Source organism: Triturus cristatus, chromosome 2_1 (assembly GCF_964204655.1).
Source record: "Triturus cristatus chromosome 2_1, aTriCri1.1, whole genome shotgun sequence".
Lineage (NCBI taxonomy): Eukaryota > Metazoa > Chordata > Amphibia > Caudata > Salamandridae > Triturus > Triturus cristatus.
Window position 1 is genome coordinate 762143285 of NC_140581.1, and position 16597 is coordinate 762159881.

The 16597-nt window shown below is 45.2% G+C and overlaps 1 protein-coding gene across 2 annotated transcripts in view; it reads left to right on the top strand.

Annotated features, from left to right (window-relative positions):
• The window catches only part of PRRC1 (proline rich coiled-coil 1), a 191292-nt gene that overhangs the window by 91999 nt on the left and 82696 nt on the right, over nucleotides 1-16597 (top strand). For both annotated transcript variants that reach the window (XM_085632703.1, XM_085632704.1), the window contains exon 5: nucleotides 3273-3375. In XM_085632703.1, coding sequence (XP_085488829.1) covers nucleotides 3273-3375 — 103 coding nt within the window. The remainder of the gene's footprint in view (nucleotides 1-3272; nucleotides 3376-16597) is intronic.

The window sequence follows — 16597 nt, forward strand, 5'->3', positions numbered from 1 at the left end:
GGTTGTGGTCGCCAAATCGCAGGAAAAGCTCACACAACATTACCTCCTTTTTGTTTAAGGCTCCCCCACTGACATTTTTGTGGCAATTGATAAGACAATCTTCAGGTTCTCCCAAGGACCCTACCCTGGCTATGAATATACAGCAAACAGCCCCATTCCTTAAAACAAGATTACCTCATTGTTCAACCCTCCACTGACGCAGAGGTTGTTGCCCACTAGCTGGAAATCTGCTCTGGTAAAGCCTCTACTGAAAATATCCATGCTTTTGCATCAGAGCCAGACTATTGCCCTAATTTTGTTGCTATAATTTTCGTGGATTCGCAAGCTACCCTCCATTCTCAGCAAGCAGGTTTTGGAACTGGCCATAGCACAGAGATAGTAATTGTCCCAGTGCTTGATGATCTCAGGCAAAAGCCAGATCGGGGCAAGACGGACCCCTGACTGCTTTTAGATCTGCCTACCCTGTTTGATACAATTAACTAAACCTTATTGGTATCTCATCTTGAGGAGTTCGGTTGCAATCATTAGTCATTAAAATGATTCTGGAAGACACTCTCACTGGCGATCTCGGGCAGGGTTGCCCTCATAAAAATGAGTTCTCCCTTATCTCCTCTACCATTTCACTACCTTATCTATTAATATTATTTCCCCTCCCGTCTTTCGCAAATGGGAAGGGGTAATAATGGACTTTTTATGGGGAACGTCCAGACACAAAGTATCCATTGGGAAACTCTATTTATCGGCAGACTAAAGGGGGTTGGCGGTGCCCAATTTCGAACATTACTATCTGGCCTCCCAGCTCCAGTAGATCGCCCGATAGTTCACCAGGACCCTCACACCATATGCCCCCGCCATCCCATTACTGGGTACACCACGGGGTGACATATGCACCACAGTAACTGAATTGCGTCACTGGGACACAGACGGTATCCAAGATATGGGAGACCTTAACCAGGATGACTCACTCATTCCATACCAGGAACTCATGTCGGAGGAGAACATGTACCCAGGACAGTTATTATATCAGGCGATTATAGCCTCGCTGGCAGCTAAGTTGGGTAATCTCGCTCAGGAACCGCCCACACACCATACAATACAGTACCTACATGTGATGGGAAACTGGGGGCACTTGACTCGTTGGTTCGCGTCCTCACTCTGCCAACTCACAGAAATTGACCTGACCCCCTGAAGCAACACTGGGAGGAAGCCTTAGGGAGAGTATTCACGGACAGAGAATGGTTGGCCGCCCGGGGAGGTCCGACACATATACAACGTAACCATCTCTTTAAACAATTTCTATTTTTTTATATTGCACCGGGCATACCTCGCCCCAGCCCAAATCAATAAGTACTTTGCTAGATCAGATACAGCCTGTCCTAGGTGCCGCCTATTGATCGCAGACATACTTCACATGTTGTGGCACTGCCCTGACCTGCGCGAATACTGGGCTACCGTGACATCTACACTAGCTACCTGTATCTCTCGCGATATCCCCCCTTCACTGGGATTCACACATACTGCATTTGTTCAGTAGGAGTAAGAAACACAGAGCCTAATCACCAAGAGGTGGAAGTCCCCGACGGCTCCTCACACCATAGCCTGGCGCCGTTCCCTGCTTAAATGGGATGGGGTGGAGGCGGTTGCATTACTCCGAGAGGACTTGCTTGGGATCCGCAGGTTTCCTCTGGCACATCACTGGGACGCTATGGTGTCGAGTTTGCAGGGCATGGCTACTGTCACCGAGGAGGGGTCCCAAGACAGGGAACAGGATCAAGAACTCTGCGCTTAGCAATTGGTAGTACACGCACACAGAACTGGCCTCACTTACTAACCTGTGATTCCACATTATGGAGATGCTGCAAGGCCGCCTCCCCCTTTAACACACGTGGCAGCGGGTCTCAGGCGACTACCCTATCCCTCCTTTGGTTACTTTGTCCTCATTTTGTTGTACCCCACGCCCACAGTTTGATTAAGTAAAGCACCATCGCTAATATGGCTAAGCTGTAGTATGTCATAATGTCTGACATGGTACTGCTGCAATCATTACAAGGGCAATCCTTCAAGAACTATCACCAGTACCTCATTTGTTATCTTACCTGTTAATAAGCTGGATTGTATGCTGAACTGCATAGCTTTGTTGTTGCCGCTCAGGATGCTAATGCACTGTTCATGTTGTTTGGCAATATGAAGATGCCAATAAAAAAGATTCAAAAAAATTAGTCATTAAAATGATTTAAATCATTCTTGAAAAATCTGCCCCAGTCTGTGACTCAAATTTTCAGTTGGAGACCAAGACAATCAAATATGGTGTGCTTTAATGCTCCATTCTATACCTCGTTTTCTGTAAATGTATGTGGCACCATTAGCAAAATTACTCAGACAGTGGAGCTAACTTTTATATGTACGTATATAATATGCAGATCTACGCTTATTAGGTCTGAGTAATCTCTTGAGAATCTGTCCGTACTCGAAACTCTTATCACGTCAGCCCCCACGTCTCCTCAGAAAATAAGTTTATAATGCCCACTTTATAATTTGGCTCAGTTACAGATAAGAAACATATATCTGGACATGTGGGTAGATCTCTAGCCATAATGCATTTATTGTACCAAGTGCTTTGTAGAGCCTTCACAGTGACATGTTTGAACTCTGTTACTGAAGAGTTTTAACATTCAACAACCTTGTATCTGCACTTATCCCAGGGTCTCATATGACTGCTAATATACGAGTACTCTGTTACTGTATTAAACTAGACACAACTGCAGTATAGATTTTATGTATAAGCTTTTGTGAAGGCCCCTTTGAACTTATGAAACTCCTCTAACCTCCTCGAAAACTCGATACATTTGTTTGTATTAATTGGCTCACGCCCTCTCACCAACACCAGGAACCATTTTTACTTTTAAATACTGGGTTGAGCAAGTGGTGTAATTCTTTTATAGTGTTTGACTCTGCCTAATAGCCTCAAGAAGTAAAATTGCATTTGTAGTCACATTGTCTTGCAGTAGTTTAGCTACAAAAGAGGGTGTAATATGCCGTCTGTGTACTTTTTGAGGTCAAATTAAACAGATAGCTATAGACCATGTACATATATTATTCTTTGAAGTTTTAATATCCCATGACTGGTGGTCATGCTTGCACTGCTTAAGGCAATGAAGTGACATTTTTGCAACATGTTTAAATATGTACAAATGACATAACATAATTGTATTGTTACAGACTCAGTATGTGTAAATATATCGCATTTTATGATATCTTTTGTCTTGTGATAGGGTGTAGCAGATAATCCAATGGTAAAGTCTGTGTTTGATAAAACCAAACACTCGGTAGAGACGATGATAACCACGTTGGATCCAGGGATGGCACCATACATAAGTAAGTGCACAGATTAAAATACTCTAATCAAAAGGCAATTACTGAATATTCAAATTGGATGTGAAAATAGTGAAGAAATAAGGTCCTAAAACTGGTAATGTCAACATCATAAAGGCTTGGGACTCAACCATTTAGCAATTCAAAACCGTTCTGAAATTTAAATTGCTTTTGGCTCTACGTGCTGGATCTCATGCTCCATTCAGGTAGGACTAAAACGTGGTCTGTGAGATCAAATTAGTGGTTACAAGAATGTGCTTGAAGCAGTGGGCAGAATGTGCCCTTTAGTTTTTAGGTCTCGCGCCTAGCATTGCAGTGCACAGCACTGCTCGCGCAGCACTGTTTGCGCAGCGAGAGACCTCATGTAGGGGCTTCAGAAAGCTGACCACACGCTTGTGCATGTGCTTTTGTTTTTGTCAGCTAAAATTGGCTTTTGCGTGTGTTTAAAAAAAAAAAAAAATACAGCACTCAATTGTGCAAAGGCGGGCGCATGTCCTGCCTTTACTCCGCCCACTTCCCACTGGTGTCTGTTACGCGCAGCAGCGGCATCTGCTTTTAATTATGCGCGTTTGCTTTGCTGCCGCGCTCGCTTGCCCCCGCTCCTCTGTGGTGTGCACGCACTACTAGTATCGATTCGCACCTCTCACAAGCCTCCTGCACAGCGGTGAAAAGTTCCAAGCAACACCGTTCGCCTTGTTACTAAGGATATTAAAAAAATAATAATAAATGTAATGAATTATCAAAACTTCAACATGGCCACCGAAGTACGCATAGTCACCTAAGTTCTGGGGTGCTGTCTTTAAATGCACAGTGACGAGCCGCAAGTACATGCATGGGGTGGAGTTCAACTGTGACTATTCTTTTGAAAACCTGAGGGGAGGATTTATAAATTCTGACTAGGGTCGTGTTTTCAATGAAGCCGCGCAGTCCTGGTCTGCACATACACCCCCCTTTCCCTGTCTTTTTATTGTTGCTTACCCTGCCATTAGCCTTCCATCCCTTGTTGTTGTTTTTTGCGTCTTTTAACGTAATAATGGTATATGACATCGAGGGGGTCTTCTTTTAAAAAGAAATGTTAAATGCGATAAAAGAAAGTGCTGTTTGGCGACAGAATGCCTCCCTGCTCCAATGAAAAGCGAGGAAAATATGGTGAGGTCTTTTCCACGTCCTGCTGAATGTTGTTGACATTTGGCCTCGCTTGTTGCAGGGTTTAAACAAAAAAAATAGGTGCATTTTTATATCGTGCACATTGGATCGAGGAAGGCTGGCATTTCTTGCTAGAGTAGTTTTTTTTTTCTTCAATTTAAATTTTAACCCAAATACCTTGTAAAACTGGAGGTCGTTGTAAGGCAAAAGGTTTTCTCACAATCTCATTTTTTGTGTATTTTTTTAGTCACACCTCTGCGAGCATGGGATTCTTTTGGGATTCTCTCACCCCAGTTCACGCCCACACAAGTGTGATGGGCAGAATGCAGCTGGAAAGACACCCTGAAAGCAAATATGTGGCTTCCAATAAGCGATTCAGTGGTGTGGGTGCTCTGGGGGCTGCAATAGAGGAAGGGTGTGACAAACAACTTTTAAGGTGCTTTAATTATAAGGCATCTTATGGTTGTGCTGGGCACAGCTCCCTGTACCTATCTCAATTTGAGTATGGATATAATTTTGAGGGACTAGCTAGTTTTATAATTGTTTCCATTATTCCCTCTTGTTGAATTTATGTAAAAATATTACACATGTGTAAATGAGTGAAATTTTGCAGCAAAAAGGGGAAACATTCAGCCTCCCCTCCTCCAGCTCCCAGGCCATTCAATGGTCAGTATGTTAGTATGTAGGAAGTAAGCATTCAAACGTACGTTATTGGTGTTATGTGGAAATCTTGGACATGCAAACGGGACACACATTTTAATAAGATGAGCACTGTTCAGAGGGGGAAACATTAGCAACAATTGCTTGAGTGCCTGTATATTATTGTATTTGTGTTATGTGCAATATCATTGCATGCCACACACTTATAACGTCCAAAAGGAGAGACCTATTGGCTATGCCAATGCTTGTTCTTATTGTGATGTCTTTAGTACATTTGGAATCATTTCTAATTTGTAATCACTTTATAAAATGGTTTCTTCTGGCTAATATATCCAGTACATCACCAATTTGTGCATCCCCCATGCAATGCAATAAATGCATTTGGGGAAAGGATGTAGCCTAACGGTTAGGGCGGTCGACTTCAAATCTGGGGAACTGGGTTCGAGTCTCGTCAATGACGCTCAACATCCTGTTATTCTGGGCAAATCACTTAATCTCCCCTTGCCTAACAAAAATGAATGTGTCCACATGTAACGCAACTGGTGCTCATGTAAAGTGCTCTGATACCTGATTTCGGGTCAAGTTTAAGCTATATAAGACTTCGGGGGGAAAATTGTGTGTCAAAAAGGCAATTAAGTGAAATATGCTTGCTATTGTCTGGTTTCATTTAAAAAGTTATTAACTAATGTTGTTGATATATATCGTCTGAGCCATTTACAAATAATAGCAGAGTTATCTATTTGGTATAAAAAATGTGTTCTGTATTGAATAGTAAAACAACTATTGAATGTTTAACTATATAAAAAGAAACTCCTCTGTTTCCCAAAGGTACTCTGAGTTCTTAACAGTTTGCCTTTATGCCATCCAATAGTGTCTGAGACCCCTTTGCAATCCAGTAGCAGGATCAGAAATTTGCATGGGCAGTTTTTACATTTGGGTAGAAGAGACACATCGCCTACCTCCTGTGTGCCCTAGCCATGCCCTTTTTAGCTCCTGTGCACATTGCTCATTGTTGAGATAAAAGCCTCCTGTTTATCTTTGAAAAGCTGTTCCAGCCTGGCCTTGTACCCATTCTGTACAGCCTTGTGTATATTTCCCTCTGTGAGCTCGACTTCGCAACACAAGAATTGGGCTCCATTGTCTCGGGTCACACCAAACTGAACCCCTCTTTATGAGGTTGATACGATGATTACAGTCACTCCCCCAGGCTATTTGCAGACTAACCGTGCTGGCAATGTCATCTTTAATTGAGGAACATGCTTTTTTACCTGTAGTCTTGCAGGGAGATTGCCTACTGGCTCATCCTCTGTAAGGTATGCGCAATTCCTTGCAAGTGGAATGCTTTGCCTTTATGATATCTGGGATGTGTAATGTTTCTGAGTGTTATCTTAAGAGTTTGCTTGTTGTACTCTGACACGCTTGACTAGTGGATGTTGGCGTTTCTATGGGTGTATAGGTGTTTTTCGGGCTGGTTAAGTCCTGATGAAGACACATCTCCCAGTCCCAACATGAGGTAGAACCTGGTGGATGGGGTAGTTAACCAAGGTCCTCCTTAGAGATTTTGTGCTTTGGCCAGCCCTGAAATTGCAGATCCGTTTCTGCCAGAGTGAAATCCACTTCTCCACTTTCTAAATTGATGACCAGCATGCCTGCCATGGTCTTCCAGTCTGCACTCAAAGTAATCTTCCTGGGCCAGTTGAAACTGATCCCAGGGGAGAGAAAAGAGCTCATGACATCAATGTTCATCTCTTTTTTGTTTTTAGGTCTCGCCTAGGCAGCACATGCGCTGTCTCTTTGAATCCTGCTGCATTCAGGATATGTGAATAAAGCTCCGCCTACTTCCCGCCCATCTTTTTAATTGGCTCCTGTCCTTTTTAGATGTCGCCTGACCCAGCGCATGCGCTGGTCTGGCGAGACTTTTGAGAGGGCTCCAAAAAGTGCTACCAGGACAGCCTAGAGCTACAGTGCATGTGCGCGCTCGCCGCGCTTTACCGCGATTACTTTTACTTTCGCAGCCGCACGGCCGCTTTGATGTTTGATCGCGATCATTTTCGCGGCCGCACGCCTGCTTTGCATAGCCAATAGGTCTCGCTTTTGGGACCTTATAAGTATTTAGTTATACAACTGTTGCATGGCTAAACACTTAAAGGTCCCAAATGCGAGACCTATTGGCTATGCCATTGCTTGTTAAATGGTGGCTTCAAATTGGTTATTAGGCTTTGTAGTCCCTCCTTAGTAACTCCATGTCTCTTTGTGTAACCTCCCATTAGGACACCCCCTATTACATGTGGTGTTACGCCCTAGGTTTTAATTACAACCTCAAGGCACTATTTTCTTAAAGGCCTTCAGAAAGGATACGCACTTGGTCCTAAACAAGGTTAGCAATGATTACTTTATTCACTAGCACGTCTCACATTTATATGAGATCTTTTATAAATTTCCCTTCATCAGCTCCACATAGAGTACAACCTAATCCGGAATTAATATAATAATTCTTTTGTTACATTTCAAAGCTACTAATTGTATATATTGATGTACTGTGGTACAGTCTTCCATGCAATGCATTATGGGTCGGGTGGATTTACCATAACTTCAAAGCTTATGATGCTCACTAGGGACATCGAAGCACAGCTTGCGGTACTGCACCTACACATCTCACATTTATATTGGACCTTATATCAATTTCCCTTCATCAGCTCCACATAGAGTACAACCTAATCAGGAATTAATATAATAATTATTTTGTCACATTTCAAAGCTTTTATTTGTGTATACAAGGACATAGTAATTTGAATGTACTTGCGGTACTGTCTTGCATTTGCATGCAATGCATTAGGGGAGTACCACATGTGACCGGGGTAATGCAGCTACACATCTATAACAGACCTTCTATAAATTTGCCTTCATCAGCTCCACATAGAGTACAACCTAATCCGGAATTAATATAAATATTATTTTGTCACATTTCAAAGTAATGTGGTACTGTCTTGCATGCAATGCATTATGGGTAGGGTGGATTTACCATATCTTCAAAGTTTATCATGCTCACTAGGGACATCTAGGCGCAGCTTGCGGTACTACACCTACACATCTCACATTTATATTAAAGCTTCTATAAATTTCCCTTAATCAGCTCCACATAGAGTACAACTTAATCCGGAATTATTATAATAATTGTTTTGTCACATTTCAAAGCAATTATTGTATATATGGACATAGCTATTTGAATTTACTCGTGGTACTGTCTTGCCTGCAATGCTTAATGGGAGTACCATATGTGACCAAAAGTTTGTGATGCTCACTAGGGACCTCTAGGAGCAGCTTGCGGTACTGGCAGTGCTGGTGCCTTGCTTACTAGGGACCTCTAGGAGCAGCTGCAGTACTGCACCTACCACATCTCACATTTATATTAGACCTTCTATAAATTTCTCTTTATCAGCTCCACATAGAGTACAACCTAACCTAATCCGGAATTAATATAATTCTTTTGTCACAATTCAAAGCAACTAATTGTATATATGGATATAGCTATTTAAATGTACTCGTGGTACTGTCTTGCATGCAATGCATTATGGGTATGGTGGATTTACCATATCTTCAAAGTTTATAATGCTCACTAGGGACCTCTAGGAGCAGCTGGCGGTGCTGCACCTCGTCAAACAGTGCTGGTGCCTTGCTTACTAGGGACCTCAAGGAACAACTTGTGGTACTGCACCTAGACATGCAGTGCTGGTGCCTTGCTCACTAGGGAGCTCTAGGCGCAGCTTGCCGTACTGCACCTACACGTCTTTGTTAGACCTTCTATAAATTTCCCTTCATCAGCTCCACATAGAGAGCAACCTAATCCGGAATTAAAATAATAATTTGTGTTTGAGGCATATGAGCTGCAGATTATACACTGTGCATAGATCGCCATCTGGTGTTGGGCCGGGATGTTTGCAGTTTGTTTTTCTTCTTGGACAATGTTTGGAAGTCACGAGTTCGGTGCGTACTGCGCATGGGCTTCGGCTCCATCCTCAGATTTTTTTTTTCCGCCATCGGGTTCGGATGTGATACTTTGTGCTCCGGCTTCGAACCTTTCCAGTTCGACCTTCGACGGAAAATCCTCGTCCATCGAGATTCTTCTGACAAAATCATCTTCTTTATCTCTCTCTTCGGCACTTCCTCGATTTCAGACATCGGCAGCGGCCTTCGGGCCTATCTCGACTCCGGTCTCGGCCGATGGAAAGGACTCTCTTTAAGAAGTGCCCAAAATGTGGGTCTAAATTTCCCCACACCGATCTACATCAGGTGTGCAACCTCTGCCTCTCTCCCGAACACGAGGCCCGAGACTGTCCCACCTGCAAGTCTTTTCGATCGAAAAAGACTATTCAAGATCGACGAGCTCAACGCACCATGGCGCACTCATCGACCTCGGCTCCACCTGACATCTTCGGAGAAGACATCGGAGCTTCGGGACAGCACCACACTGAACAGGAAGACGACATAGTCAGCGCTTCCAAGGCCGACGACTCCGACGTGGAGGAGATCACCCCGGCGCAGAGGGTCGTGAGTATTCTACCTCCTCCCACTCCCGCGCCCATACCGAAAGAGACTCCGGTTACACCTTCGCCTCCGGGCCTAGGCAAAACCAAACATACCGCTTCCATCACCCCACCTTCAGGCCCGGTGAAGAGGCATCATAAGTCTCCCGGCGGCTCGGGCTCGAGCCAGCCTACTAGCGGCGCCGAAAAACACCCTTCGGCACCGAAGAAATCCACACCAAGCTCCGTTCCGAAGCCATCGGTGTCGAAATCCAGCCTCTCGGTGCCGACCAAACATAAATCCCTCGGCACCGACGCTCCCGTGCCGAAGCCTGCCTCGGCACCAAACAAAAAATCAGAGGCCCTGAAAAAGCATGGCACGGAGAAACCAAAGAAGCCGTCGGCTCCGAAAACATCGGCACAGACAGATGAATCGGTGCCGGAGGAGCTATTCACGCCAGATCCTCGACAAAAGACTTTAACAAAGGATCCAAAGACTGGACATTTGACTTTGTCTTCAAAGAAAAGACATTTAGACAAGCCAGCTCCTCCTCCACCGCCAAAACGGAAGGACTCTGCCACATCTCCTTTCAGAGTACCCTCCCCACCACCTCCGCCTCCTCCACCTCCCCCATCTCTGCCCCCACCTTCTCCACCCTTGCCTCACCGCTCTCCAACCCCGTCTCCAGACCCTGATGACCAAGGGGATCCATACTATGATCCAACAGATGCCCCACAGGACCCTACTCCTCCAGGAACGCCAGACCCATGGGAGGATTATCATAATCCAGATGTCCCAGATGTGCCTCAGGATGATCTTTATCCATCCAGGCCATCCCCACCAGAGGACTCCCTGGGGTTCCACCACTTGTTACAACGGGCGGCACATTATCATGGGGTGGAGTTACACAGTGATCCAGTTGAGGAAGACTTCCTACTTGACACTTTTGACATCGCAGATAAATCTACTGCCATATTACCCATGCTTAAAGGGGTGACCAAACATGCGGCAGAGGTTTTCAAAGACCCAGTCAGGGCTAGGGTCTTAAACCCCAGAATAGAGAAGAAATATAAGGCAGCCCCCACAGATCCTGCCTATATTAAAGGACCTGCGCCCTTAGACATTTATAAGTGGTATCAACAGCTAGGAAGCGATCCAATTCTCAGTCATCGGGGGAGGCTCCACCACCCGATTAAGGAGTCCAAGCTCTTAGATGCGTCAGGCAAACGCACCGCCTCGCAAGCTGCTAATATGTGGCGCATTGCCAACACGCAAGCGCTGCTGGCACGGTACGACAGAGTGCACTATGATGAGCTGGAGGCTATCATGCAACATCTCCCAGAAAAATATAAAAATTACCAACACCTCTATTAAATGTGCACTTGACGCAGCAGACACAACTTCCAGGGCTATAAACACCAGTGTTCTGCTTCGCCGCCACGCCTGGCTCAGAATCTCAGGCTTTAAGCCGGAGGTCCAAGCATCTATATTGAACCACCCTTTTGACCAACAACACTTATTTGGCCCAAAAGTAGACGAAGCCCTGGAAAAAATGAAGAAGGATACAGATACGGCGAAGTCTATGGGAGCATTACAATCCCACACTCCTAGACGCTCCTTTCGCCGTTCCTCCTTTCGTGGCACGGGCAGGGGTTACTCTGCCGATAACGCCTCCACGTCCTACAAGTCCCCTCCTCAGAATACCTTCACAAAGGGCTATCAAAGAGGTGGATATAGAGGGAACAATAATAAAGGCAGGGGCAAAACCAACACTGCCCGTTCTGCCACACCGCCCACACAGACGTTCCCCCGCTCCCCCCAGACCATTCCACTCCAGTCGGGGGCAGACTACAAAACTTTTTTCAAACCTGGGAGACCATAACATCAGACAAATGGGTGACCCAAATTATTCGGTCAGGGTACTGTCTCGAACTAACATCTACCCCCCCAAATATTCCACCCAGGCACCGTACAATGTCGCAAGAACATACCACATTGCTCAAACAAGAGGTAATCTCCCTCCTGCAAAAACAGGCTATAGAGCAGGTCCCCATCAATCAACAAAATTCAGGGGTCTACTCTCTATACTTTCTGATACCAAAGAGAGACGAGACCCTACGGCCCATTCTAGACCTCCGGCCTCTAAATGCATACATACATTCAGACCATTTTCACATGGTAACTCTCCAACAAGTTCTCCCACTCCTCTGCCAGGACGACTTTCTCACTACCCTGGACTTGAAAAACGCATACTTTCATATTCCAATACACCCATCTCACAGAAAGTACCTCAGATTTGTAGTGGACGGCCAACATTATCAGTTCAAGGTTCTCCCCTTCGGGGTCACGACCGCACCAAGAGTGTTTACCAAATGCCTAGCAGTAGTGGCGGCACACCTCAGAAGACAACACATTCACATCTTCCCTTACTTGGCCGACTGGCTAATAAAAGCCGCGTCCTACAACCAGTGTGTGCAACATACAAACACTACCATCCAACTACTCCACCAGCTAGGTTTCACGGTGAACCACCAAAAGTCCCAGCTGATACCGTCTCACACAAAGCAATACCTCGGTGCCACTATAGACACCTCAAAAGCTATAGCCTATCCCAATTCAGCCAGAATCGCAAGCATACAAGCCTTGCGCCAAAGATTCATTCTTCAGCACTCTCTCCCAGCAAGAGTGTGTATGAAGCTAATAGGGATGATGGCATCTTGCATCTTCATAGTGCCTCATGCAAGACTCCACATGCGTCCACTCCAAGAGTGCCTAGCACGCCAGTGGAACCAGGCCCAGGGGCAGCTGACGAATCTGATGTTGGTGGACGGTCGCACCCATCGCTCTCTGCAGTGGTGGAACACCACAAACCTTTCCAAAGGGCGACCGTTCCTGGACCTGGTTCCTCAGGTAATTCTAACAACGGACGCATCGCTCTCCGGCTGGGGAGCGCACCTATTACACCTCACAGTGCAAGGTTTATGGACGCCACAACAAAAGTTACTCCACATCAATCATCTAGAGTTATTGGCGATCTTTCTAGCCCTGAAATCGTTTCAGAAACAAATCTCAGCCAAAGCAGTCCTCATTCGCACAGACAATATGACTGCAATGTACTACTTTCAAAAACAGGGGGGGACACACTCTCCACAGCTCTCTCGGTTAGCACAGAGCATATGGAGATGGGCAATCCCACAAAAAATCTTTCTCCTGGCACAACACGTCCCAGGGATACAAAACACCACGGCAGATCTGCTCAGCAGACAAACGCAGCAAATGCACGAATGGGAACTGCATCCACAAGTTCTTCACCCATTCTTTCACAAGTGGGGGCATCCTCAGATAGACCTCTTCGCCACCCACGAAAACAAAAAATGCCCAAGCTTCGCCGCCAGATACCCACACCCATTGTCCAAAGGCAATGCGATATGGATGAACTGGTCAGGCAAATTTGCATACGCCTTTCCACCTCTCCCGCTAATTCCATTAGTGGTAAGGAAGCTACAACAGCACTCTCTCACACTCATTCTGGTAGCTCCAACATGGGCCAGGCAGCCGTGGTACACCACACTACTACAGCTCTCAGTGGTACCACATCAAAAACTGCACCTGTCCCTATGCCTCCTAACCCAGAACCATGGAGAAATCAGGCACCCGGACCCAGCTCAGCTCAACCTTGCGATCTGGCTCCTGAAATCTTAGAATTTGGATACCTTAACCTTCCCCCTGATTGCATGAACATTATCAGGGAAGCCAGATGTCCTACCACTCGAGCATGCTATGCCGCTAAGTGGAAGAGATTTGTTGTTTACTGCCGTAACAATACAATCAACCCTTTAGATGTATCCATACAGCACATCATATGCTACCTGCTCCATCTTCAAAGGTGTAACCTGGCGTACTCATCCATCCGTCTACACCTAGCAGAAATTGCTGCTTACCTGCAAAACAGACAGCATTTATCACTTTTCAGAGTGCCTGCTATTAAAGCTTTCATGGAAGGCCTTAAAAGAGTAATTCCGCCCAGGGCACCACCCTCAACTGTGTGGAATCTAAACGTAGTTCTTACAAGGCTGATGGGCCCGCCTTTCGAACCAATGCATAAATGTGAGCTACAGTTCCTTACTTGAAAAACAGCTTTTCTCGTAGCTATCACTTCCCTTAGAAGGGTTAGTGAAATACAAGCGTTCACTACACAAGAACCCTTTCTACAGATACATCACAGCAAGGTGATACTTCGCACAAATCCAAAATTTCTGCCCAAGGTCATTTCCCCTTCCATCTCAATCAATCGGTGGAATTACCGTTTTTTTTCTCGCAACCTCAATCTGTTGCAGAAAGGGCTCTACATACACTTGATGTTAAAAGGGCTTTACTTTACTACATACACCGCAATCTTTCAGAAAGACTAAACAGTTGTTTGTCTCGTTCTCTCCACCGCATAAAGGAAACCCCATCTCAAAATCAGGGATAGCTAGGTGGATTGTAAAGTGCATACAAATTTGCTATCACAAAGCAAAAAGAACATTATCTGTTCCACCTAAAGCCCACTCTACAAGAAATATAGGGGCTTCTATGGCTTTTCTAGTTAACATACCCTTAGATGACATCTGCAAAGCAGCCACATGGTCAACACCGCACACCTTCACAAAACATTTCTGTGTAGACGTGCACTCCAAACAACAAGCTAGTGTGGGCCAGGCTGTACTAAAGACACTGTTTCAAACCACTGCAACGGATACCGGTGGTCGCCGCTAGGGTTGGGTACTGCTATATAATCTATGCACAGTGTATAATCTGCAGCTCATATGCCTCGAACGGAATATGCTACTTACCAGTATGCATCTGTTCTTGGCATGTAGAGCTGCAGATCTATACACGCCCACCCGCCTCCCCGGCTACCTGTATCCGTTCCAGTCTATCTTATTTAGATACAACACACATGGGTTTCTTTACTATTATCACTACGCTCCATCTTTTCCCTGCTGGCAAAAAACAATCTGAGGATGGAGCCGAAGCCCATGCGCAGTACGGACCGAAGGAGGAGTCACCGAACTCGTGACTTCCAAACATTGTCCAAGAAGAAAAACAAACTGCAAACATCCGGGCCCAACACCAGATGGCGATCTATGCACAGTGTATAGATCTGCAGCTCTACATGCCAAGAACAGATGCATACTGGTAAGTAGCATATTCCTTGTCACATTTCAAAGCAACTAATTGTATACATTGAATGTACAGCGGTACTGTCTTCCATGCAATGCATTATGGGTAGGGTGGATTTACTATATCTTCATAGTTTATAATGCTCACTAGGGACATCTAGGCACAGCTTGCGGTACTGCACCTACACATCTCACATTTATATTAGACCGTTTATAAATTTCCCTTCATCAGCACCACATAGAGTACAACTTAATCAGAATGATTATAATAATTGTTTTGTCACAGTTCTTAGCTATTAATTGTATATGTGGACATAGCTATTTGAATGTACTAATGGTACTGTCTTGCATTCAATGCATTAGGGGAGTACCATATGTGACCAAAAGGTTGATGCTCATTAGGGACCTCTAGATGCAGCTTGTAGTAATGCACCTACCCATCTATATTGGACCTTCTATTAATTTCCCTTCGTCATTTCCACATATAGTACAACCTAATCCGTTATTATTATAATAATTGTTTTGTCACATTTCAAAGCTACTAATTGTATATATTGAATGTACAGTGGTACTGTCTTCCATGCAATGCATTATGGGTAGGGTGGTTTTACCATATCTTCAAAGTTTATGATGCTCACTAGGGACATCTAGGCGCAGCTTGTGGTACTGCACCTAGATAAGCAGTGCTGGTGTCTTGCTCACTAGGTACCTCTAGGAACAGCTTGCGGTACTTCACCTAGACATGCAATGCTGGTGCCTTGCTCACTAGTGAGTTTAGGAGCAGCTTGCGGTACTGCACTGAGACATACAATGCTGGTTCCTGGCTCACTATGCAATCATTTGCAATGCACTGTCTGGCATTCCTGAAAGTAGGAGCTATTGGCTTTGCATTATTATGCGCAACACCCACATCTCAAACTATCAGTAATGCGAGACCTATTGGTACACAAGAATTTTAAAAAACTGCAACAACTTTGATTGGCAAAACCTTGTCTCCGAGGTAATGGTCAGGTCAGGTGGTGTTCCGTTAACTGATTGACCTGATATCCGAGGAGGTACTGCATGCCAATGTAGGAGGGGAAGATAAAATAACCACCAGTGGAAATGCTGCTTTTTCGCCACTTCGCCGACTAGGGGTTAAGTCTGGGAGAAGAAGAGCTGCATGCATGTGAGAAGGGCTGGACTGCTTCCTCTAAAAGGAGTGACGTCACCTGCATCCAAGGGCCAGAACGGAGAACTTCAAACCAAGTGCCCAGGAGCCATGAGGTTGCCCTAGTCAGCTGCATAGAAGAAGCAACACTGAACCCTGATCACAACACCTGGGTCATGGAGAGCTTCAAGGACTGCAGTTTTTGATAAAGGCATCAGGCTGCCGATGTGAAGGTTTGGGGAACTCTCAATGTTGGTTGGCTCTTGGCCTGGGTTCTCATCTGGTTGACATGAAGAGGATCACATTTCTTTAACCGTTGGAATAATCTTCCATGCCCTTGTGGGTGTGGAAAGATCATGGGTGTACAATTCTGATCACTCACCCAGACTATTCCAGCAGTCCACTGGTCACAACCCATAGTAGGTGCCCGATGCACATAGTTGCTCTTGCCACTAGACAATCTTTAGCATGACTGGTGAGCTCTGAGATGCAGGCTCTACCCCACCATCACCTAATGGGATTCATGGATGAAATGGTCATCCTAACATGTGACTTTCTCCCTTGAGTAGCCCACTGCCTA